The sequence below is a fragment of the Rhinopithecus bieti genome, unplaced genomic scaffold (genome assembly GCF_001698545.2).
Source record: "Rhinopithecus bieti isolate Rb0 unplaced genomic scaffold, ASM169854v2 scaffold_9876, whole genome shotgun sequence".
NCBI classification, from domain to species: Eukaryota; Metazoa; Chordata; class Mammalia; order Primates; family Cercopithecidae; genus Rhinopithecus; species Rhinopithecus bieti.
In genome coordinates, this window is record NW_016806295.1 from 1,229,319 (window position 1) to 1,255,326 (window position 26,008).

At 44.3% G+C, this 26,008-nt stretch overlaps 1 protein-coding gene across 1 annotated transcript in view; it reads left to right on the top strand.

Moving 5' to 3' along the window:
* The window catches only part of CHRNA7 (cholinergic receptor nicotinic alpha 7 subunit), a 142,778-nt gene that overhangs the window by 72,872 nt on the left and 43,898 nt on the right, over positions 1-26,008 (top strand). Inside the window, exons 4-5 of the mRNA XM_017875403.1 lie at positions 5,796-5,905; positions 6,242-6,332. Coding sequence (XP_017730892.1) covers positions 5,796-5,905; positions 6,242-6,332 — 201 coding nt within the window. The remainder of the gene's footprint in view (positions 1-5,795; positions 5,906-6,241; positions 6,333-26,008) is intronic.

Genomic DNA, 26,008 nt, shown 5'->3' on the forward strand with positions numbered 1-26,008 from the left:
AATGCCTGTGTCTCTCTGCCCCCGCCCGCACACAGTGTTTCAGTCTGGAAGCCCTGGCATTCCTATTCATATCCACAGCGTGGACATGAGGAACTCAGGACAGAGCAAGCTTAGATGCTGCCCGGGGCCACTTCTAAGCAACCTTCCGTTGATTGCTGTTCTTGTGTTCCCTGGCTGGGGACCAACCTGACTTGACCCAGCACGATAATGGACGCGCACAAGTGAAGCTAGATACTGAAGGCTCTCAGGGCCAGGGTTCTGAGGGGGTTGCAAATATGGGCCAGGGGCAGAGAGCCACAAAAGCGGCACTAGCAATGGGCTTTTCTCCTCCCGAGTTTCATGTTGCTGAATTCCTGTCCTGAAAATCTGAATCCATGTAATCTTTTCTCTAGGGTATTTAAACTCGGCAAATGATACATTTTCTATGCATTAAAAATGGAAAAGGCAGAAAAGTAAAAAAATGAAAAATCTCTCCTTGACCTCCAGTTTGTTGGTTTTGTTCTTCTTTCTCCCACTTGCCCTTGATTTTGATCATTCAGAAACGTGAGGGAGTAGAAAGAGGCTTGACCTCTCTGTTCCCCTCTTCATGTTCCTAGGAGGAAGCAGCCGGTTCCTCTGCAGCCGGTTTTCTCTGCAGATTAGTTTTTATCATTTTGGGAGGCTTGTCAGATGTAATCTGATTTAATCTATCAGAAGAAATGACAGGAGCCATTTCAGTTTCTGAAGAGACATTTGAACCATCTAGAGACTTACATTTGCTTTTAAAATAATCTGTCTTCTCTTATTTTGCAATCGTGACCATTCTTCTGGCATTTGATGTCCCAGCCTTCCTGGGTCATTCTCTGACTTTAACCTCCTAATTCTAATTATGGTACTAATAGCATTCACACCATAGATAAGATTTTAAGCCGTTGTTTTTTCTAAAATGTTTACCTTTTTAATTTCTGCATTCATTATCACTTGATCTCTGACACATGGAAATGCCATGCTTCCTGTTCACAGACAAGCCAGCTAGTAGCTTGCTTAGGGCCGTGACAGCATCTCAAGGTGAAGAGCGATGTTTCAGTCATTACATCTCACCAAGAGAAAAAAGTGTCAGGATCAGGGGGTGGAAAGAAGGCTGCTTTCCTCCTCTGTCAAAATAATAGACGGGAAGAATTTAGAAAAGATAAGTGTTTTCTGACATCAAACGTGCGATGTCGTTTCTAGCACCAACAACCAATTTTCCAACAGCAACTGGGGGTCCACCAATTCGATTTATTTCTCACACTATCTACCTGGAATTCGCATCAGATCCCACAGGTTAAAGGGCTCAGTCTCACTTCAGATACCAGCTGCAAATGGGGTACCCAGGCTACCCACACGTCTACCAGGTGACTGAAAATTCGAGGGTTCCCATACCCTTCTCTCCCAGGTTCAGTAACTTTCTAAGATGGCTCACAGCTCAGGAAAATACTTTGCTTATTTAATAAAATTGTATATAATATACAAACCAATATATTTATAAATAAAAATATATCCATTAAATAAATATTTAATATCTACTTCTATAAAATACCCTGGAGAAAAGATTACGTGGATTCAGAGTTTCAGAACAGGAATTCAGCAACATGAAACTCGGGGAGAAAAAAACCCATGACTTAACGTTTATTGGTTTATTCTGAAGGATGCACCTCAAGAACCACCAAGTGGAAGGACGCAGAGGGCGGGGCATGGTGGCTGGAAGGGTGTACGGAGCCGCAGTAACTTCTCCCCAGCGCCACGCTCCCCGCAAGTGGATGTGCTGACCAAGAGTGTTTATAATCCTGTCTCCAGCCCCTTTCTCACCCCTCCCCAGAGCTGTGAGTGCAGTAGATGGAAAGCTCCTTCCTCCAGTCATTAGGTAACCAGCCCCCATGAAAGCTATCTAGGTGCCCAACTCTAAGTCACCTCATCAGTGTAAACTCAGGCCTCAGGCACGGTCAGAAGGGGCTCTGTATGAATCACAAAAGACACTCCTCTCACTCAGGAAATTCCCAGGGCTTTAGAAGCTCTGTGCCAGGAAAACCAAATCTATGTTCTTATTATACCATAATGTATTTTTTTAATGACAGGTAACTTTCCTTTTTCCTCCCTCCCTTCCTCTCTCTCATCCCTTTCCCCTCCTCCGCCCCCGCTCAATACTTCCATGCCACTAGCATCCACACACATTTAGAGTTTCCTGTGGGCTCGAAGCAGTGCAAATGGGGCCCAGGTGCCAGAGCCATGGAATAATTGGGATTCCCATGGTGCCTTTTGGATCAATGGCCCCTTCCTCCCTTCTGTGTCCCCTCACAACTCCACACATGCTTCTTTTGAAGATTTAATGAGAAGGAATCTCACAAAGAGGGAGAGAAGGAAGAGCACACACTCCTCTAAATGTGATGGTCTGGGAGTCTAGGTTCATTGATGCTTCTTTTCAGATCCCCACTCTGTGGAAAACATGCCAGGTGCTGTCTACAAAGATTTTGTCTGTTGTCCCCTGTTCCTGAGGGACCTAGGAACTAAGTGCTTTCAGAGAACAACCTTTTTCTAGAAGTTTATTGTTTATAGGGCCTTATTCCATATCCATTCTTAGGAAACCTTCATCGGAGCCTGTGGGGTCACTGGTGGGCCCCCCCGGCCTCAGGAGTGTGGACCTGGGCTCCAGGGCACACAGCCTGAGGTCCCCTCTCCATGTTGGCACTCCCTCTTCCCCACCTTTGGCTGCAGCTATGTTATGACTGTTATTACAGCTCCCAAGTCCAGCAGAATTTTGTAAAGTGGGGAAATCTCTCTCTTTTCTTATACCGTCATTCATCACTTGCCTACCAGGGCCATATGACCTTAATCTGCTGCTGCACACATTATCTTATCTCATCCTATGCGGCAGGGTACATACGAGGAAGCTGCAGTTCAGAGACGATTTATCTGAACAACCTCGCACCACTAGTCTCTGCCAGAGCCTTGGTACAAACCCAGGTCTGTCTGATTCGGATGCTTTCTGCAGCTCCCCCCACCTTTTCTGCCATTACTGTTACCCAAAAAGGGTCCTGATCCAGACCCCAAGGGAAGGTTCTTGGATCTCGTGTGAGAAAGAATTCGGGGCAAGTCTGTCAAGTGAAAGCAAGTTTATTAAGAAAGTAGAGGAATGAAAGAACGGCTACTCCATGGAGCAGCCCCGAAGGCTGCTGGTTGCCCATTTTTATGGTTATTTCGTGACGATGTGCTAAACAAGGGTTGCAGTATTCATGCCTCCCTGTTTTAGACCATATAGGGTAACTTCCTGATGTTGCCTTGGTGTTTCTAAACTGTCACGGAGCTGGTGGGAGTGTAGCCGTGAGGATGACCGGAGGTCACTCTCGTGGCTGTCCTGGTTTTGGTGGGATTCAGCCGGCTTCTTGACTGCAACCTGTTTTATCAGCAAGGTCTTTATGACCCGACCTCCTATTTCATCCCTTGACTTAGAATACCTAACCGTCTGGGAATGCAGCCCGGTAGGAGGTTTTAGCCTGTTTTACCCAGCTCCTGTTTAAGATGGGGTTTCCCTGGTTTAAATGCCTCTGACACAATGGTCAGCCTGGTTTGGGGCAAGGGAAAACAGCAGATGGGCAGCAGCATCAGGGAGACTGAACCAGCAGAACCAGCTCTGGTAGAGCCCAAAGATCAGTCTGCTTAAAGTCAAATAACACAGGTAAGCCCTGACCCAGTGACTGACTAAAACACCCTAGCTTTTTTAACCCTGGCCTCCTCTTATAAATGGGAGCAGTCATCACACTGACGCCCTCTGAACTGTGGTGAGTCTGGACATACACAGGACACTGGACTAGCATAAAGCCTGTGATCTGGCCAGGGAGGGGATGAGCCCATGGTTCATGCAGTGGGGTGTGGGGAGGCAGTGTGCAACTCTGGCTATGCCTTGGAAGAGGTCTGGGTTTGACCAACCAGGCACTCCCATTCCCATTCCCATTCCCATATCCCGTCTCCCCTCCCTCTCTCTCTCTGGCCATCATTCAGCAGGCAGGGGAGAAGGGGAGAAGTGCCTTGGTCCACCATGCCCACCGTCCAGGCCTGTTCATGGAACCTTGTGGCCCTGACCCGTGTGGTAATAATGGTGAACTTGACTGGCTTTGTGATAATTAGTGACCAACCCAGAGAAGCATCCCAGCATGAGATGCAAAACTGTGGCACAGAAAGCACAGGTGTTGGCTGTGGAAGGGCCTCATGCCCAGGACAAGGGAGAGAAATGAAGGGAAGCACAGGGCAGAGGTGCCAAGTCGGAGCAAGCTGCAGGAAGCGTGGCTTGGTTGGCGCCCAGGCATTCCTGGAAGACAACTAGGACAAGACCCACCCTTCCTGGGTGCGCCCCTCCTGTCCCCTCCCAAACCACTTCCATCTCATTAGAGAGCCCAGCAGGCAGCTGTCCATCCTGAATGCCCCAGATGATACTTCTGCACATCACCCATTAACACTTCCTCATTCCTGGAGGTCCCTGGCTGCAAAGTGATGTCACTCATCTGGATGGTTCCTCTCCTCTGACGTGGGATTAGATCCAGAGCTGGGACCATCTTTCTGGATGCTGCCCGCCCTCCTCAGAGGACGGTTGGTCTGGGACATGCCGTTTGACTCCCTTGTTGTCAGTATCAATAGCTCTAGCTCCACAGCCCCTCATCTGCAATTTCCACATCTCAGCAGCTCGGAAGAAATTTTCCCCTCCTTTGATGTTGTTTTCGTAACTTTGCATCAAACTATTTTGGTCTAAAATCAAATTGAAATCTATGTGCAATTAAGGCATTTATTTGTCTCAGTGCAAACAGGCATGTTTTGCTGCAGAAATTACCATGTGTTTGATTGTGAGGAGTCACCCTGGTCCCAGGTCGGGGTGGTGCATCACATACCTTTCCAGATCTTGGAAAGCCTGAGCTCCAGAGCGTGGGTGGTACCAGAGGGACAGAATACAGGATAATGGTGCAATTATAGGAGCTTCTGAGTTCACACTTGTCAGCACTGAGCCTCCTGTGGGGTGGTGCTAATTATGTGGCAGCTGCAGGTGGGATCCCACCCGAGCATCCTCTGCAGAGCTTGTGGGCTCCAGGAAAGGCTGTTTAGCACCTGATCCTGGGAAGGAGGACCCCAGACATGACAAAGGTCACTAGATAACCTCAATTAAGGCCTGGCCGCGAGCTTGTGTGAGTGCTTCCTGAGTTTTCATCTGCCTGCTTTTGTCCTGACTCTGTGTTTCACCATCAGGGCTCAGGATTTGCATTGTCGGGTGTCAGAAGCACTATCCCTGTGACAAAATGAAAATTCAAATCTGAAAACATTCCTTTAGAAATTCTGAGAGGTTCCCGTTCAACTGCACAGTATTGCTTTATGGAAGTAAATATTCCACATTTCTCCAGCCTGGTTCTTATTCCAGTGGGAATAAGTGAATTTCTTTTTTCAAAGTATTCTCACAGTGAAAACTTTGAAGGCAAAACAGTTATTCATTTGGCTAGAAGTAACCCATCCACTGCAGGAGAAGGCTCAGGGACATGCAGAGGGTTGGAATTAACTTTAATGATACCATCTGAATGTGTTCATGGTGACAGCAGAACCTTAAATGTGAGTTTTATGCTCTTCACAGTCATTTTGGAAGGGATTATTGAATTCCCATTTTCATTATATTTTATAAATAGCAATTCAGTTATAATAAATGTCTGGAATTCTCTTTGGCTTTGCACTTACCTAACAATTGCTTATAAGAAATATTAGTAGCCAAGAAAGTGAAGTGCTGCTAATGTCATTGTGTGTGTCAGTCTTGGACAGATCACTATTTACAGTGGAATGTGTCAGAATATCCAGGGGTGAAGACTGTTCGTTTCCCAGATGGCCAGATTTGGAAACCAGACATTCTTCTCTATAACAGGTAAGTATATTGAGCAAGGAAAAAAATGCTTTTATGCTTGTATACATGTAGCTATCAAGTATGTTTGTATATTTCACAGAAATGCTGGATATGTCATCTATGATCTGGGGCCACTGCTGCCTACACGACTTTCTAAGTGGCCAGGCCTTTGAGAAGCAGCTCTGTCCCCCTCAGCCGGCATTCCCTGGTTTGGCATGCACACGCGCACACCCTGGCTAGCCTGCTGCCTAAGATGCTCATGAAGTTGTGTGTTCTCGGGGCCTAGAGTTGTTTCTGTGCATCTTGGCACATGGATTATTCTTGCATAAGGCAGTACCTTTGTTCTCTGAATGGCAGCAGTTATGACCAACAGCAAAAAGTGCTGGCTTACGGGATGCACTGCTGGAGCCCACAGTTTGGACCCACATCCTCATCTGTGTTCCCCATTGTGCATTAGAGAGTTCTGGGGCAGAGATGGCTGCAGGTGAGCTTGAGGACTGTCATCTCTAGCTGCATGCAGAAACTTCCCCTGCAGGGTATGTACCTGTGTTCTAGTAGTCTTCCTCCTGAGGTCAGGAAATAAGGGACACATTGGTAAACCAAGGTAGTCTGACTTGCAGACCAGATGCCTAAAAGGCAATTATTTAGGCAGGGTAAGTTTCTAGAAGCAGTAAAATTTCTTGTTAAACTGCATAGTCAAATAAGGGATCCCAGAACATTTCTTACTAGTAAGGTCTCAGATCTCATAAATAACGTCATGAAAAGCAAGTTGTTTCCTTTGGTCCCTACTGAATGAATAAGGAAGCCCAGGATTTCCTGATGCAGGGAACGGCATGACCAAATTGCCCTCGATGGTCACTCAGTGATCCTGCTGGACAAGCAATGTGTTGTCCTACGTGGCTACTTCCAGAAGGCTGGGCAATGCCATTTCTTGTACTGACTTTTCATTCTGCCCCTGTCTTTGCTGTTGGGGACCACATTTCACTTGAATCATTGGGCCTGTTTCTAGAAGAGTATCTTCTCATTTGCTGCCACTTTTCTGCTTCTTAAATTAGTTCAGACAACTGAGCTTTGAAAAATGTCTAAAATAGGGGTAAGTGGTCCCCTGTTGATGGGTCAAACACGCACCTTTCCATGCCTGGACTTTGGGTCTTCTATTTCTTGGGGGGCTGTATTAGTTTGCGAGGCTGCTGTAACAAAGTGCTACAGACTCGGAGGCTTAAGCAATAGAAGTTACCCTGTCACAATTGTGGAGGCCAGAAGTCGGAGTGAAGGTGTTGTCAGGGCTGGCTTCTTCTGAGCCTCTCTCCTTGGCTGGTAGATGGCTGCCAGCTCACTAGGTTCACGTGACCTTCCCTCATCCCTGTCTGTGCCCTAGTCTCCTCTTCCTGTAAGCACTCCAGTCAAATTAGAGTAGGGCCCCATGCTCATGACCCCTTTTTCCTTTAATTACCTTTTTAAAGGTTCTGCCTTCAAGTAGAGTCGCACTCTGAGGCACCAGGTGTTAGGATTTCAACAAGTGAGTTTGAGGGGGATGCAACTCAGTCCGTAATGAGGGCATTGTGTCTGACTTTTTGAGGGCAAAGGGTCAGGGTTGAAGAAGTCTTAAGTGTTCATTTTAGCTGTAATATTTACAGTCTGTATAACCTTTGAGTCTCCAGTTTCTCCTTTGAAAAGTGGGGGAAGTGCCGGCTTCACAGAGGTTGGAGGATCACTCTGTGGAGGTGTGCAGCACACTTACTCTGGCACTCGGAGAAGAGCACACATTCCATAAAGGCAGTTACGTGTTTACAGGCAGAATGATGAGGATTCCTGCTTTTAGAACAAGATGATAATATAACAATGTAGAAAAAAAAATCAATGTTTTTCATTTCTCAATTCAGATTTTTTAAGTTTGAAATCGAGAATAAATTTTGTAACATTCAGCCTGGGCAATGTAGTGAGACCCCCATCTCTAACAATAACAACAACAACAACAGAATTAGCCGGCATGGTGACCTGCACCTGTGGTGCCCAGGTACTCAGGAGGCTGAGGTAGAAGGATCCCTTGAGCCCAGCAGTGAGCTTTGATTGTATCACTCATGTCAACCTGGGTGACAGAGTTAGGTGCTATCTCCAAATATTTATATATAGAGAGAGAGCGAGAGCAAGAGAGAGAGCCCTACCATATTTATGTATAATATGTTGGTGGAATCTTATTAATACGGTTACAAGAGGCAGTTTATATGGCCTATGTGTAGGATCTTTAATTCCAAAATGTAAAATGTTTGATGATTCCAAATGCTCTGGCTAATGAGGAGTTTCCAAGTTGTAATTGAATTTCAAGGAGCAAAGACCTAACAGTCTCTGCCTAACAAATGTTACCAGGATCCAGGCCCTCAGAAACGATCCCGCCTCCACATGCCTGGCCCAGCTGCCAGTGCAGAACCCCATTGCTCGCATATCTCTTGAGCTCTACTGAAGGATCCTGCTCGTTCCTCTTTCCCATGGTGGATGTAGACCACATCCCCCAGGCTTCATCGTGGAGGATGTAGAGGTTGCTTAATTTTCTGCTTTCGTTTTCCTGAGAAATGGAATGTAGGGCTTTCTTTTTGAAGTAACTGCTAAATCTGTGGCCCACAGGTCCACATGAACGCCGTGTGGAATGAATAGATTTCAGAGAATATTTAAGCCACTCATAGACACTTGTCTATTGCTGCAGAACAAACTACTCAGAACTGAGTGACTTAAAGCAAACAACTCAGATTATTCCTTATGATGCCGCGGGCTGTTCAGGCCCATGTGGCTGGTTGTCTGTTTCACGTGGCATTGGGCACAGCCGTGGGCTGGGGCTCCGCTGGGCCGGCGTGCCGAGGGGTGCACTTCCACAGTGGGGCAGGACTGGGCTGAGCCAGTGGGGATGCCGGCCCTGGTGGGAAGCTCAGCCATTCAGCCAGGGGCTGTGCACCCACCCCTTCTGGGCCTTTTCCACAAGGCTTGGTGTCTCCCAGCTTGGTGGCCAGCAGTGCTCTGACAGGAAGGAAGGATAGGCTGCTCATACTCTTAAGAACTGGGTGTGGGAGTCCTGCAACAGCCCTTCTTCACATTCTGTTGGTCAGAGTAGGCAGGAGCCCAGCTTGGTGTCAAGAAAGGGAAATCAGCTCCCATATCTAGGGCAAGAAGGGTGGGAGGGAGGCCACAGAGCGCTCTGGGGACACTAGTGATCACAACTGAGGAAGGAAAGCAGTGAAACTGCAAGGGTCAAAGTAAAGCCCCAGGAAACAGAAAGACCAGAAGAGGCGTGCATCGTGAAGGGGAAGGCACACTCCGCCGTGTGCCCACTGAAAGGGGCAATGTGGGAGGAGGAGCAGGCAGGAGGAGAGAGCTTCCAGACAAGTCAGATCTTGTCATCCCTGCCTCCCCTTGCTGTCTGGCTTCCCCTTCCTGTCTGGACACACTGTGCAGCCCCCAGGTATATGCTGACCAGCCCACCCCTGCCCTGTAGCCTCATCCACTCTCCAGCCCTACTGCTTGTCCTTCGGCTCATTGATGCACTGATGCTTCCAGGCAGAGCATTTCTATGAGCTTCTTGCAGAGTGAGGAATGCCCACCCCTTCACTCCCAGTGGGAAAAACCTCCCTGACACCCTCACCCCCACCAAGTTTAGAACACATTGCTCTGTCACGTAGAAAAGGATTCCTGTCCACGATGGCACTTAGGGTTTGCTACCTCTTAGGGGCACCTAGCAGGGCACTTGATACACATTTGGGCAAAGACAAGATGGAGAGGAAGGGAGGGTGCAGGAATTATTAGGAGGAGGAGCGAAGAAGATGGATCAGTGTAATGCAGTGCGGCTAAGAACAGCCAGAGAAGAAAGAAAGGAAAGGAAAGGAAAGAAATCATGTAGGCAACCTAGAAAACACTCAGCTGAGACTGAGTCCAAAAATGGACACAGGAAATAGCAAAAATAGGCTTCACTAGTAATATCCTAACCCTCTGATATTCTGTTATTGGGAATTTTGAGAGATACTGAGTTTAATGCTTTCTGCCGGCTTCCAGGCATGGAAAATAATATGTTCTGCTTAGTAGACTCATCTGTTAGTTCATTATTGTCTGAATGGAGTCGAGGGGCTTTTCCTAAAGCAGGGGGTTAAATGCATCCTGTGTAAGCCCCGGTTTTGATAGGAGTGTTGATTTAGCTCAGGTGAAGCCTCCCAAACATGTCTGTCCTATTTCTCACTCTATTCTGGTTTGATACTGGAGTCCCCACGTGAGTCACTATTGCTTTTTGAGATATAATGCATTTTCCATGCTTTAAAGTGGCTGGGTCACTGCAAAACAGCTATCTCTGCATCATTTCTGGAATGGGCTGCTGTATTTCCTTGATGGATGGGGAACAAGTTGTGCCGCTGCCAGCCAGCTGGCCAGGTCACACTGAGGAGAGGATGGACACGAATAAAAGCGTCTCTGTCTGGTGCTGATCCCAGTCATTTCTTTGTTGCTTTATTTTGCTTTACTTTAAGCCTGCAGCTCAAGGAGTTTTCTGAACACCATCTTGCCTAAAGTGGGTAGCAATTGTGGATGGCTTGCTGTGATTGTCCCCTTTGGATGGAATTAAAGGCCTCGCTGGGATCAGCAGTGGGCTTGCAGAAGGACAGTCTGAATGCCGGCACCTCCGCGGATGCACCTGCATGGTGCAGAGACAGGCGACTGCCTCACCCTCTCTGGGCTTCTCTGTTTCTGAGTTGCTTGGTCAGAAATTTCTATTGCAATAATGGAAATCTTTTTCAATGAAGATATTTAAAGATGTTTTTGTTGCCTCTGACAGTTTAGAACAGCATGGGGTATCAGCCATCCTTTTTCACTGAGTGTGCAAAGCCACATTTGTCATCTGCAGGCTTGTGTCTTTCACTCATTTCCCTGACCCTGTGGCTGATAGCAGAGCCTGGGGAGGGGGCTTGTATGCAGGACACACTTGAGCAGTGTGGCCAAGCCTGGAAGCCTCATAATTGTGCTCGTCATTGCGTTGCCAGGCGTCTTAGGGAACCTGGGGGAGCCAACCCAGGACAAGGGTTCCTGAGCTTGTAGCTTATTTGGGAAGGATCCTGGGAAGCAGGATGAGGGGAGGGGAGTGAGATAGGGAGGGCAGGCAAGCCGCTGGAGTGAGCATTGAAAAGCAAATCGTACTGCAGGCAACCAGAGCCCATTCCTACTGGGGAGCTCTGGGAGACTGTGTGTAGCACAGTCTCAGCCTTGTGCTGAGGAAACTGGGATGCTTATCTGCCAGCTGCCTTCCATCATAGGCTGAGAGCTGCTGCCAGGGGTGTCAGCTCCCTGGCACCTCTGGCTTGCCTACCCCATGTGTGGATCAAGTGCAGAGCTGCAGATGCTTGCAGTAGGCAGCTGTCAGGGCCTTGGGCACGGGAGGATGATTGTGGACATGGTCTGCTACAGCACAGATGAGCCATCCACTCAAGTACTAGTTGCTTTCACCCTGCTGTGATTGTGGATCCAATCTCAGCTTCTGGTGGGGAGCATAGCAACAATATGGGTGGAAGGGAAAGAGTCCTAGGACTTGAGGGTCCTAGGGATGAGGGTGTTCTCAGCCAGAGCAGAGGAGGCAGGCAGGTGGCAAATTTCACTGGACTAAAGAAGAACCCAAGCCTGCATCCCAGCAGGTGGTGCCTGCTCCACGTGGGCTGCCATGTGTCTATTATGGAATCATGGCAGTGTACACATGGAATGGCATCTCAGGGAGTGAATCTGTGAGTTGTAGTGTTGTCATGGTTAATAGCTTTTGAAATTGTGGTATCCCTCGGTCTAACCAAGGTTGGTGGGCTGGTGCTCAAAGGCTCATAATGCAGTCATGGCCAGGCTCTTGGAGGGCCCAAGGGCATCACTGGAAGGTGATATGGTTGCTATAGTTTGAATATTTGTCCTTTACAAATATTTGAGTATCTGTCTTCTCCAAAATTTGTGTTAAAATTTAACCCCCAATATATGACAGTATTGAGAGATGGGAACTTTGAAAGGCAGCTGGGTCCTGAGGGCTCTGCCCTCATGATTGCTTTAACCTATTCACGGATTAATGGATCAATACGGTATCATGGGGATGGGACTGGTAGCTTGATAAGAAGAGGAAAAGAGGCCTGAGCCAGCACCTTCAGGCCCCTCCCCATGCGATGCCTGGTACCACCTTGGGACTATAGAGAGTCCCCGCCAGCAAGAAGCCCTCACCAGATGCAGCTCCTTGACCTTGGACTCCCAGCATCCATACTGTAAGAAATGAATTCTTTTCTTTATAAATTACCCAGTTTCAGGCATCCTGTTACAAGCAACAGAAAGCAAACTAAGACAGTAGTAGTTCCAGGTAAGCAGAGGTAATTTTGCTCTGGGGACCTCAGAGAAGGAGTTTTGAGGATGTGCTGTTACAGCTTTCGTATTAATCAGATATTCGCACCCGAGCTGGAGGGAGGCTGTTTCTAAATCATGTGTGGTGGGAAGAGAGGGGGAGCAGCAGCTTGTTTTCAAGCAGTGAGTGGAACCAGCCAACCTATGTTTGCATCTTCAAAGTCATCCTCCAAACTGTCCATCTCACCCTCCCCGGTCTCATCATGGTCACTCTTGCTGTTTGTTTTTAATTTGTTCATTCACTCAACCAATATTTAGTGAAGGCTCCTGCAGCATAATCACACACTGTTCTAGGAACTAAGGATTCAGCAGTGATCCAGCCAGACCCAAACCCACTAGAGAAATAGAGATGGGGAAGAGAGGAGGGGGGCATGGGCCAGAGTGTGAGTGCTCCCAGAAAAATTAAGCAGGAAAGGGAATAGTTGAGGGCTGAGCCAGAGGTCAGGGAGAGACCAGGAGACTGACTAGAGGGCTGCGAAGGAACAGGCCCTGTGATATCAAGTGGAGAGTGTTCCCGACAGAAGGAACAGTCAGTGCAGGGGCCCTGTCAAGAAAGCTTGTGAAAGACTTTGAAATGCATAAAAATAGTGAGGGAAGAAAAAATAAAGACGCCTGAGTTCCTGCGGAATACTAGGCACAGTCACAGGCCCCTTCCTGATCATCTGAGTCTGTAGTGGACTGTGCCAGTCATGGTCTTCAAACTAGTTTTCAACTCTAACTTCTAGAAAACTGATGGCAAAACCAATGATTCTAGTCCACAGAGAAGCAAATGGGTTTTGCTGGTGGACCAATTCCCCTGTCGACAGATTCAGACCAGTGTGCCTGGTTATCTTTGTATGTGTCTGCTTTTAGGATGCTCTGCAGAATTGGTTTTAACATTTTCCTGGTTCCTTCATTCATTAATGACTTAAGTAGTCTTTGACACATGATCATTTTATATTTGTGCAAGTGTCATGATTTTATCATTTTAAAAATTCATCAATTGCCCTGAGGCAGGAACATGCCATCCAGGTCTGTCCTAGGAGCAAATTCAGCTGTTGTGGCTGGAGAGAATTGGTGGGTGGGGAAGGCCAGGGGTCAGAGAGAGGGCCAGAGACATGATGGGGAGAGCTGGGGACCAAGTCGTGGAGGCCTTGGCTTTGACTGTGAGACAGGAGAGGCCCTGATACCTTTGATAGAATTTTGGTTTCAGTTCCTTTTTGCTCTGAAAATTTTAAAATAATATTTATTCGTATTCTCCTCTTGACTTGTTAGCTATTGATTCCCATCAGGTGATTTTGTCCAGAAGTTATTCTCTGTTCTTTTCTGCTTGTACACTCCTCCCAGCCTGTGGCAGGGGGCAGGTGTTGCTTATGTTGTTTCTTCTAGCATCTCAGCAAGAGGAAGGGAGGAAGGGCAAGTGTGTGCGTGGTAAATCAGCCCCTGATGGCCCAGCTGTTTGCCTCCGGCTAACTTGGAGCCCACCTGTTGGCACCAGAGTGACTGGACTGCTGCTGGCTGACTGTTAATGCTGCCTGCCTCATCCGGTGCCTTCTGAAGGTGCCATGCACTACGTTCAGGCTACTTGCCCGCAGCTCCTGGTCTTCAGCACCCTGGAGCCAACCCCCCTTTACTTGGCACTCGCCTAGTGCCAGCAAATGGTAGCCGGGAAATTGTAGCTTTATGCCTTCTTGCTAGACTTTATGAAGTCTGTTTGAGCATCCACAATTCTCAGGGCGGGAAGCTGGTGCTCAGAGAGGTTCAGCCACTTGCCCAAGGTCACCCAGCAGGGTCTGCCTGACTCCATAGTCTGACTCATTACTGGCCAGTCTCTCATCACATCAGGAAAGAGCTCAATCTCTTGTGCTTCATTTTCTAAAGTTAAAAAGCAGAGAGATCCCCTCTTCCTCCCACTGAGCCGGCTCCACTTTCGCACCTGCTCTGGGCTGCTCTGCAGACTCAGCCTTCCGCTTCCTAAAAGAGTGAGTTTGTTTTTTTCTGAAGCTGCTGTGGGGTTTTCTGGGTTTTTTTTTTGTTTTTTTTCTGAAGCTGCTGTGGGGTTTACTGTCGCTTCTTGACTGGTTTCACTCAGAATCTGACATTTACCTTTTCTTTGACCAAATCCCCTGCCAGCCAGTGTGGGCCACAGAGCAGTGCCACAGCAGAGCATGGAATGACAGAATCCAACTGCTGTGCTAGAGTTTGAGCAGAATTTCAAGCAGAGGACAGGTGCTGCGGTGAACGGAAGTTTGTGGGGATAGCGTTGCACTGAGGTGGACTGGGTGAGGCTGTCTTCTGGCATGTGGCAATGGGCCAGTCCACGGGGCAGCTCCCCAACCCCCTGCACCCCAAGGGCCCTGAAGCTCATTGTGCCCAAGGGCACGGCTTTTGGAGATGAGCTTATTGATCTTTGTGATGTGGAACACAGAGCCAGCGCGGTTGTAAGGGCTGTGTGATAAATACGTGAGACAGGAACTCGATGGGCGATGGGCGGTTCAGTCTTCATCATGAGCTGCCTGAGGGAGCAGGGCGGGCAGCCAGGTGAGGGCCAGGGTCCGCCGCCTCCCCGCCCCTTCCCGAGCCTGCTGTGGGTTCCCTGCGCATGTCCACTGCCCAGCAGAGATGCAGTCTTCAGCTGTCTGCACAGGAGGAGATTTACGAAGTCGTGTGTGAGGCATCAGAAGACAGCTGGGCCTCCCCAGCACGCTAAGACCTCAGTGGTGCAGGGTGCAAGGCCCAAGCTGGATGTGCCCCCTCACTTGTATCAAAGCCTGGAGAAACTGAGGCTTTCCTTGTGGGCCAGGGCCACAGGGTCGGTGGAGCTGTTGCTGTCAGTCGACCTACTCTGTGTAAGATACTAGAAGCACCTTCACTGCCCTTGAGGCATGTGTAATCAGTAGCAAATCACTTTACCGTGGGTGGTCTCATCTGATGTAATTTTGTGTCCTTCAGTGAAGTCATCTAAAATTACTCTCTCTGCTTCACAATTGAGGAAATGGTTTCTGAAATTAAATGGCTTGTTGACGCAGTTCTGAGGACTTGCCTCCAAACCCTCGTGCCTTTCCCAATCCTTGACAGGCCCTTTGTGGCTGTAAGACAAGGGCACAAAGTGCATCTTGCAGAGCAGAAGATAACGTATGTCAGGGACCTAACATCTTAGAAAGATGTGGAAGAGAGAGAGCCTCATCCAGTGGGAGGGCGTGGGCAACTGTTCACGGCAGGGTGGCCATACGTCTTGGTCTGTCTGGGACAGCCCTGGTTTGTGCCTGAGGTCCTGGCACTGCTGTTAATGGTGACTTTTTTCACTTTTAAGATGGGGCACTTCATGGAAAGACATGTAAGTTAGGTCATATGGCACAGGGCCCTTAGCGGGGATGGGGAGAGTTCACCTTGGAAGGGACTAAATGTGGCAGGACCCTCAATGCATGTGCTTGGAATGAAAGGGAGAGGGAAAAGAACAGCGATAATCAGGTCAGGGACTAGCTATAATCTAAGGAATTGTGACCAGCCCAGCCGGACTTCTCTGGAAATCTGTCCCTGACTCCTGGCCACAGTCGCCTACTCTGGGCTGCTGTGTACCTTGGAGGACTCTATGTAAACATCACACAATGCTGCAGATGTGAGTTGTTTTTCCCCACTGTCCAGCGAGCTCCTTGGGAGCAACCACGTTCCATTCGCATTTTTTAATCCTCCCAAGTTAGTGTGACAAATAGCACATGGCAAGCAGCACACTGCAGTGGGTGAGGGATTAGTGGGGCTGCTACCCTGTTCCAGGAGGGAGTTGCTGGAGGCCAGAACCTGGAGTAGCACTTGGAACTCAGGCTGTCTGGATCAAGAGAGCCATCTTCCAGCACCCTTAGATTAAAAATAAGTAAGTTCTGTGGGTCCTAGCCCGAGAAGCAAATTAGTCTAGAAATTATTCTCTTTTCTCCTCCACTACCCACACCAATCTATCTTGAAGGATTATCCATTTGAAATGACTCTGGAGATCTTTTCACATTATTTGTGGTCTTTTTTTAATATAAATTTTACATCCTTAACTAATCACATTTTTGTATTGTTTTCTTTACGGATCCTTTATGGCTTTGGGATCCCAGACCAGGAGACTATCAATTTATTCCAGTATAGTTTCTTCTGATAATTTTTGGTAAACTGAATAGTTTGTTTTTTATTGTGTATGTTCCCCCCCCCACCACAAAATGTTTGTGTATGCTATGAGTTAATGGTCTAACTTTACTTTTCTTTAAGGGATAGAAAATAATTCTAACAGCACTTATTGAGCAATACATCTTTCTCGCCGTGGAATTGAAGTGGGATTGTTATAGTCATCTATGCATGTGCCAATATCATACTGAGAGCTGAGCAGGGTGAATAAAAAGAGACATATGTCTTGAATATCTTGCTGCGATTTTAAAACACTGATGATAAAGGCAAAACCCTTATAAGCTCTCAAAGCAAAAAAAAAAAAAAAAAAAATCACAGTTGCAAGAAACAGTAGCCTAATAGAGGACTATTTTCAAATATTGAAGGGCAATGATTTTTAAAATAAAATATTTTGCTGAACTGAACTTTCTGGGCAAAATAAAAGCATTTTAAGTATGCAAATACTCAAGTATGAAATAATTTACTCAGAGTTGTATTCCAGCAAAATGAGAAGAAATCAAGAACGAGGCAAACCTGGAATATAGTCAGCACTCGTGAGTGATGGAATCACTAAAAGGCATAGTTCAGTCTAATTATTTGATGATGCTGTTAAATGGTTTTTGTTGGCAGGGGACTAAGAAGTAGAAGGAATAGCAGACGTTTGGTGTCAGCCTTCTTTGGTTCATGCATGGTAAAGATAACCCTCGTTAAATGCACAAAATGAAAAGAAGTACAAGTAAATGTATATGTTAAATACTTGAATAGCTGTCAGAGTAACAGAAATAATATCATAACTTCCAAACCACTAGACATAAAATAAGGGACCAAAACCTGAAGTTGATACCTGTAATGCAAGAACAGAAAACTGAGAAACAGCGTAAGTATGGGGACTCTCATGGATCCCCGGCATGGGTGTGAACGGTATCTTAAACTGAAGACATTTGAGATTAAACAGATAGAGAAAGAAGCTTTTTCAGAGCTTACTTATCTGACTACAGGCAAAACCTTCTGGGAGTGAGGCTGGCATAGATCTCCTTTCTAGGGGAGTTTTTACTGACTGGAAAGAAGATGGAAAAGACCAGTCGCACCTGCATAAACAGAACTGTCTCACAGACCTTCTTATCTCCCATTTGCTCCCCTAGAAACCTATTGGTTCTTCTCATAGAAGCCCTTCCTCTCCCCTCTCTCTCCCCTGTGAAGTATATAACCTCATCTTTAGCTGTTTAAAGAGTTACATTTTGCTTTGTGCCCCGTGCACATGTAGGCATAAAAGTCAGTTTTCTGTTGCTCATCTGTCTTTTGTCAGTTTAATTCCTAAGCCCCCCACTCCCCAAAAGAATCTATAAGGGTAGAGGAAGAGTGTTTCTTCTGTAACATGAGAAAATCTGCCCCCCCCCAAAAAAAAGCCTACAAAAAAACAGAAAACAAAGCTACTAGCAGAAACAAGTTAAAACATCACTAATCAAAAAATTCAAATGGGTTTAAATCCCATAACAGTTCTCCGACCAAAACAGACTCCTGCATTGGTTTCAAAAAATCAAAATCCAACTATATTATATATACAGAAGATAAATGTTAATCAAATAATCCATAAGATTGAAATTAAAAGGATTGAAAAACCATGTCTGCTAAATGCCATAGGAAGAAACAGATTTAGCATTGTTCTCATTTCACAAATATAGATGAAAGACAAAATACGTAAAAAGGGACAAAATGAATATTTTATGTTGATTAATGGAAAATTTATTGAGAAAAAGTGCTCATGAATAATTATGTTGCAGTGTGACTGCAAAAAAATACAATCAATGCTGATGAAAGTCAAAGGAGAAATTAGCAAAAACCAGAATCTCAGGAAAGGTAAGTATGCCTTTCTAGATGGAATGAAATAAAACAGTTGATAAAACTAACCCAGAAGATGTATAGAAAGATTTGTATCTAACAAATATTTCCCAAAAGTAATACTATTCACAAAAAATAAACTAAGACTGGAAGAAAATTCATAAGCAGATAAATAATACTCAGAAGAAAACTAGCAAACAAAGCTGACTGTTGAAAAGTCAGGTGAATCCACCTCAAAGTCAGAGATAAGGCAAAGATGAGGAATGTTAGGGACTGAATGATTGTGTCCCCTCAAAAATTAGTGTGTTGAAATCCTAACCCCCAAAGCAATGGAGTTAGAAGGTGGGGCCTCTAGGAGGGGATTGGGTCATAAAGGTGGAGTTTCATGAATGGGATTAGTGTCCTTACAAGGAGAGACACAAGGGCTTTCTTCCTGTCTCTGCTTATTTGGCCATCTGAGGACACAAGGAGAAGATGTGTATCTGCAAACCAGGACAGTTGCCCTCCCTAGACATCAAATCTGTGGGTGCTTTGATCTTGGACTTACAGGCTCCAGAACCGTGGAAGATAAATGTTTGTTATTTAACCCCCCGATCTGTGATAGTCTGTTATAGCGGCCAGAACTGACTAAGACAACAGCTATCACTGCTTTCAACTGCCTGGTGGATGCCCTAGCCAGAGCCCTATGACAGCAAGTTAAAAAAAGATATCTGGCCGGGCGCGGTGGCTCAAGCCTGTAATCCCAGCACTTTGGGAGGCCGAGACGGGTGGATCACGAGGTCAGGAGATCGAGACCATCCTGGCTAACACGGTGAAACCCCGTCTCTGCTAAAAAATACTTTAAAAAAAAGCTAGCCGGGCGAGGTGGCGAGCGTCTGTAGTCCCAGCTACTCGGGAGGCTGAGGCAGGAGAATGGCGTAAACCCGGGAGGCGGAGCTTGCAGTGAGCTGAGATCCGGCCACTGCACTCCAGCCCGGGCGACAGAGCGAGACTCCGTCTCAAAAAAAAAAAAAAGATATCTAAATATTACAAGGAAGAAAAAACACTATCATTACTTCCAGTTGATTTTTCACCTAAAGGCAGATGCAGCTGACAAACTTGGAACTAATAAAAGATTTAAGAAAGAAGACAATAGCTGAGCTAGGCGTCAGTGAAGAACAGTGAAGTGAAATGGAAAGAAAAGACCTCATTTACACTCATGATGATAACCATAAAATACCAAAGAATAAACCTGGTACAGACGCACCAAACCGTTGTGAGGAAAACGATAAAAATTTACCAAAGCACCTGAAAGAGTGAAAGAGCCAGGAAGCAGCTCATAGGGTCTGCTAGCTGTCCTTCTCCTGCACCTGGACCATGTGTTGGAAGCCTGGAGTAGCAGCGAGGTTGCTGCCTGGGGACCCAGAGTCAAGGACTTAGAACTGCTCTGCCCAGGCTGTCTAGGAGACTGTAGAGACGCTCCGCTGCAGTCTTCCTGGGGTCAAGAGGGGGCAATTGGGAAGAGCTTTGAAAACTCTCAGGCTGCTCAGGGAGTTCTTAGATAGTGCTTTGGGCTCCATGTAGGGGATCTAGATCCTGCTTGCCCGGTTAGCTCTTCTGATTCAATGTTCCAACATCTGCTCTGGCTAAGAAGCTGCCGAGTGATTGTTAACAATGGAAACTGCATCTTTGCCTCCTCAGGGTCTGATACAGCAGGTGTGGAGTACAGCTCAGGAATCGGTCACATGTGGTCCCCCTGGGTCACTTGTGAAAGACTCTGTCCTGCTGGGCATGAATGCCAGCTTGCATTCCTTTAATTAAATGGAAACTGGGAGGTATCTGGTGGCTAGAAGTCATGAATTTCAGCCCATATGCTTACTTCAATTACATGCTTGTCTCCATTCTGCTGTCCAGAGAAAACCAACTGAATGATGAATGGCGCTCTCACCATTGGTGGCTGATGACAGAACAAAACAAAACAAAACGAAAAGATCCGAAACTTGATTTTGACACTATGAATGCTTCTGCCTGATACCTAGTTTGGGCTTCTCATTTTCCCAGGGATGCTTTAATGCTAGAGAACTTTAGTGAACCACTACAGAATTCTTTATGCATTTTGTAATTAATAGGCAAAATATGTTGTGCTGTAACATAGCTCCTTTGATGTTCTTAGTAAGCGGAACATAGTATGGATTCCACTTTATTGACTTCCAGATGGTGCCTCTAAAGGTTATAACTATGAGCTAGTTCCATGTTTTGTCCCTACCAGTGGGTTCATGGCTTCATAAAGACCTGTGGTAGGTAGCATCTGAGTTTGTGGTTTGCATTTATTTCTGACTTTTAAGTCTGCCTTGATACAATCTCTTTATCTTGGCTTTGTTGGACTCTGCCTCATTTATTATGAAAACCGCTTCAGGTTGAGGGCAAGGCAAAGAAAGAAGTCTTCGTATTTCAAAAGAACAAGACGGATAGCCATGGCATAGTCAAATTGCTTAGTTTCTGTTCCTTTTCCCTAAACTACTAAATTTCATCTTATTTATCTTCCTTCAGTCCATCTACTTAATATATTTTATGTGGTTATGCTGACTGCATTTTTCAGTCACCATATTTTCCATGGGTTTTTCTCATCATCATTTTAGTAGTGTCATAATTCGTAGAGATGAAACTTCCTAGTTCACCATTGTTGGATTTAGTACGTTTCTAACTTGTAAGTTTTATTTTGAAACATTAATAATTGTAGGTCTCAAGAAATGGAAAAAAATTACGGGGAGGTACATTTTCGTATTCCTCTTAATATTCCCCAGCAGAAACACCTTAAATAACTCTGCATCTTTACCTCCTAAATTACCAGATTACCTACCAAATTAACATTGGTTCACTCTATAAAGTTTATTCAGATTTCACCAGTTTTACATTCATGCATTTTTGTGTGTGTGTATAATTCTAAGCAGTTTTGTCACATGTATTGATTCATGTAACCACCAACAAATTAAGATAAAGGACTGTTCCTCGACTGTAGGTCTCTTGCACTATCCCTTTATAGCCACATCCCCCTTGTCCCTAACTCCTGGCAAACACTAATCCATCTCTTGAATTGTGACATTTCAAGAATATTATATATGTAGACGAATATAGTTTGTAACCTTTTGAGATTGGCTGAATAGTGGTCCGTGGTATGGATGTGCCACAATTTGTGTAACTGTTAATCCATTAAGAGACATTTGAGATGTTTTCAGTTTTTGGCTATTGCAGTCATAGCTTCTATAACATCCATGTCCATGTTTGTTTGTTTTTGAAGATGTTTCCATTCGTCTGGTATAAATTACATAAGCATGCAATTGTTAGGTTGTATAATATGCAGATGCTTCGTTTTATAAGAAACTGCCATACTATTTTCCAGAGTGGCCGTTCCCACCAGAAGTGATCAAGGTATTCCGCATCCTCCCCAGAATTTGGTGTTATCGCTATTTTTTATTTTAGCCATGCTAGTAGGTATGTAGTGATAACCCATTGTGTTTTTAATTTACGTTCTCCTAGTGGCTAATGATGTGCAACATCTTACCATGTGTTGGTTTGTCACCTGTATATCCTCTTCGTTGAAATCTATGTTCATGTCTTTTTGCCCATTTTCTAGTTAGATTGTGTGGGGTTTTGTTTCTTTTTACTCTTGAGATTTAAGAGTTCTTTATTCTAGATATGCCTTTTGTCAGATATGTGTTTTGAAAATATAGTTTGTCTTTCTGTAGTTTGTCTTTCTGTAGTTTATCTCTTCTTCTTCTTCTTCTTCACAGAGTAAACGTGTTCTTTTAAAATTATAGTGAAGTTGTTTATCAAATTTTAGTTTGATGGATTGTGTTTTTGATGTCAACTCTTAGAACTCATAGCCTAGAGTCCTGAAGATTTCCTCCTATGTTTTGTTCTAAAAGTTTCACATTTTTAAGTATTACATTTAAGTCTGTCATTTATTTTAAGTTGATGTCAATTTTGGTATGATATCTGAGATTTACATCAAAGTTTATCCTTTTGCCTGTGGATTTTCAGTTATCCCAGCTCCACTCATTGAGAAGACTATATTCCTCCTCTGAATTGCTTTGAAAAAAATCAGTGGGGTGTATTTGTGTGGGTCTACTATTGGGTTCTCAATTCTGTTTTATTAATCTAGATCTCTCTCCATTATACTCTTGCTTTCATTGTATAGTAAGGCTTAACATTAAGTAGAGTGCTTCTTCCCATTTTATTGTTCTTTTTCAAAATTGTTTTAGCTATTTTAGTTTATTTGTTTATATAAATTCCAGACTGACTTTGTGTATCCATATGTACAAAGCTCTTGCTGGGTTTTTAATGGGAATTTTGTTGAACCTGCAGGTTCTCATAGGGACAATTATGTGAAATCTTCCAATCCATAATCATGGTATGTCCCTCTTATGTCAATCTTCTATGATTTTTCCATCAGTATTTTGTAGTTTTCAGCATGTAAGATTTATGCTTGTTTTGTTAAATTTATATTTGTTTCAATTTTGACCAGTTGTAAATGATATTGCATTTTCAGTATCCACATGTTTATTGTTAGTATAGCAATTAATTATTTTATGTTGATCTTGTATTTCTGACCTTGCTGAACTTACTCATTAGATCCATCAGTTTTGTTTTTTTTTTTATTGTTTTGTTTTGAGATTCCTTTGGATTTTCCACATAGACCCTCATGTCACCTGAAAATAGGCACTTTTTTTAAATTTCTTTCTGATTTCTAGGCCTCTTACTTCCTTTACTTTCCTGGTAAGGATTTCTAGTATTATGCTGAATTAGAATATTAAAAGTGAACACCTTTATCTTGTTTCTGATCTTATGGGGAAAGTATCCAGTCTTTGACTATTAAGTATGATGCTAGCTGTAGGTTTTTGTCAAATTTCTTTTATCAGGATGAGGAAGTTCCTCTCTCTTCCACTTTTCTGAGACTTTTTATTATGGAAGAGTGTTGAGTGTTATTACTTGTTTCTTCTGCATCAATTGATGTAATCATGTGATTTTTCTTCCTTGGCTGCTTAATATGGTAGATTACATCGATCAGTTTTCAATTACTGAACTAGTTTTACACTCATGGAACAAACTCTGCTTGGTCATATGTGTAATTCCTTATATAAGCTGCTAAGTTGTATTGCCAATATTTTTTGAGTGGTTTATGTATATTTATGAGAGAATGTGGTCTGTAGTTTTTGTTTTTGCATTTTATAATTTTTTTTCTACTGTCTTTGTCTAGTTTTGGTTATGAGGTTAATAAAATCCTCTAAGTGTTTTATCCTTCTTTATTTACTGGGAGACAGTGATAGAATTGGCATTAATTCTTCCTTAAATATTTGTTAAAATTCCCCAGCGAAGCCATTCAGAATCTGGAGATATCTTTTTTAAAAACATTTAAAATTATGGACTCAATGTGTTTAATTATTTTAGGGATCTTCAGCTTATTTATAGCCTATTGGTTGAGTTTTGGTACTTTGTGCTTTTCAAGTAATTGGTGCATGTCATTTAAGTTGCTAACTGTATGTGTTAATTTCTATGTAAAGAGTTGTTCATAGCTTTCCTCATCATTATTTTGATGTCTACAATGTCTGTGTAGTGACATAGGGGATACATTCCTCATATTAGTTCGTCAATTTTATTGATATTTTCAAAGAAGCAGATTTTCATTTCATTGATTTTTTTTTTTCTTTTTTTTTCCTCTTCTCCATGTCAGTGATTTTATACTTTTGTATTTATTATTTACTTCCTTCTACTTGTGGGGCTTGTCTCTTTTTTCTGGTTTCTTACCGAGTGAGCATAGATACAGACTTGAATGTTTTTCTCTTTCTTAAAATAAGCAGTACTATAAATTTATTCTCAGCACTACCAGCATGTCATACATATTGATACATTGTATTTTTATTCAGTTCAGTGTATTTTTTTCCATTTCCTTGAGACTTTCTCTTTGACTCATGGATTATTTAGCAATTTGGCTTTCAGTTTCCAAGTGTTTGGAGATTTTCTTGTCATCTTAATGCTATTCATGTCTAGTTTGATTGCATTGTGGGCAAATATCATACTTTGTGTGGTTTCACTTCTTTTAAGTGTATTGAAGTTTTTCTTAGGCTCAGGATATGGTCTATCTTGGTATATGCTCCATGAGTACTTCTTGGTAGACAGTTTCCTAAATGCCAGTTAAGTCCTGATGTTTGATGGTGTAAGTTCTTTTATATCCTTGCTGATTTTCTGTCTAGTTGTCCTGTCATGAATTATTGAGAGAGGAGTGTTGAAATCTCCAAATATAGTTATGAACTTGTCTATATCTTTTGAAAATTTCCATCAGTTTTGGGGTCACGTATTTTGAAGCTTCCTTGTTTGAGAAAGGATTTATGATTACTGCGTCTTCTTGGTAGATTGAGCTTTTATCATTATGTAAATTTACATCTGTCTTTCATAATTTTCTTTTCTCTAAGATCTTCTTTATCTGATAATAATATAATTACTCTTGTGTTTTTTGAGTAATGTTTGCAGGGTGTGTGTGATATATACTTCGTTTTTTCTTTTTCCTGCCTTTCCATGGTGTACTTAACATTTTTTGAGAATTTCTTTTTTAGAATTTCCTTTTTATTCATAGTGTTTTTGAGTATGTCTCTTTGTACACCTATTTCATGGTTTCATGGTTGCTCTAGATATTACATTTTATATATGTAACTTATTACATTACTGACTACTGGTATAAACATTTTTGTTTTTTTTTTTGAGACAGAGTCTCGCTGTGTTGCCCAGGCTGAAATGCAGTGGCACAATGTCGGCTCACTGCAAGCTCCGCCTCCCGGGTTCATGCCATTCTCCTGCCTCAGCCTCCCCAGTAGCTGGGACTACAGGCGCCTGCCACCACGCCCGGCTAATGTTTTGTGTTTTTAGTAGAGACAGGATTTCACCATGTTAGCCAGGATGTTCTCAATCTCCTGACATTGTGATCCACCTGCCTCGGCTTCCCAAAGTGCTGGGATTACAAGCCTGAGCCACCGCACCCGGCCTAGTATAAACATCTTACTGGTTCAAGTAAAGTAGATGAATTTTCTCTTCCTTCTTTTATTGTTTTTATCTCTCTTTCAATAATTTCCTTTAGCCATACTTCTTGGGTAATTCTGCTGCTCACTAGTTCTCTTAGTTTTTTCTTCACCGGAAAAATGTCTTGACATTTCTTCATTATTCCTGAAAGATATTTTAACTGGAGTTAGAATTTTGAGTTTACAGATAATTTATTTCGGCATTTGAAAACGTCATGCCACCTCCTGCTGGTCTCTGTTGAAAATTCTGCTGTCGGCCGGGGAGCAAGATGGCCGAATAGGAACAGCTCCAGTCTCCAACTCCCAGCGCGAGCGACACAGAAGACCGGTGATTTCTGCATTTTCAACTGAGGTACTGGGGTCATCTCACTAGGGAGTGCCGGACAATCAGTGCTGGTCAGCTGCTGCAGCCCGACCAGCGAGAGCTGAAGCAGGGCGAGGCATCGCCGCACCTGGGAAGCGCAAGGGGAAGGGAATCCCTTTTCCTAGCCAGGGGAACTGAGACACACAACACCTGGAAAATCGGGTAACTCCCACCCCAATACTGCACTTTAAGCAAACTGGCACACCAGGAGAATATATCCCACACCTGGCCGGGAGGGTCCCATGCCCATGGAGCCTCCCTCATTGCTAACACAGCAGTCTGCGATCTAACTGAAACGGCAGCAGCGAGGCTGGGGGAGGGGCGCCCGCCATTGCTGAGGCTTAAGTAGGTAAACAAAGC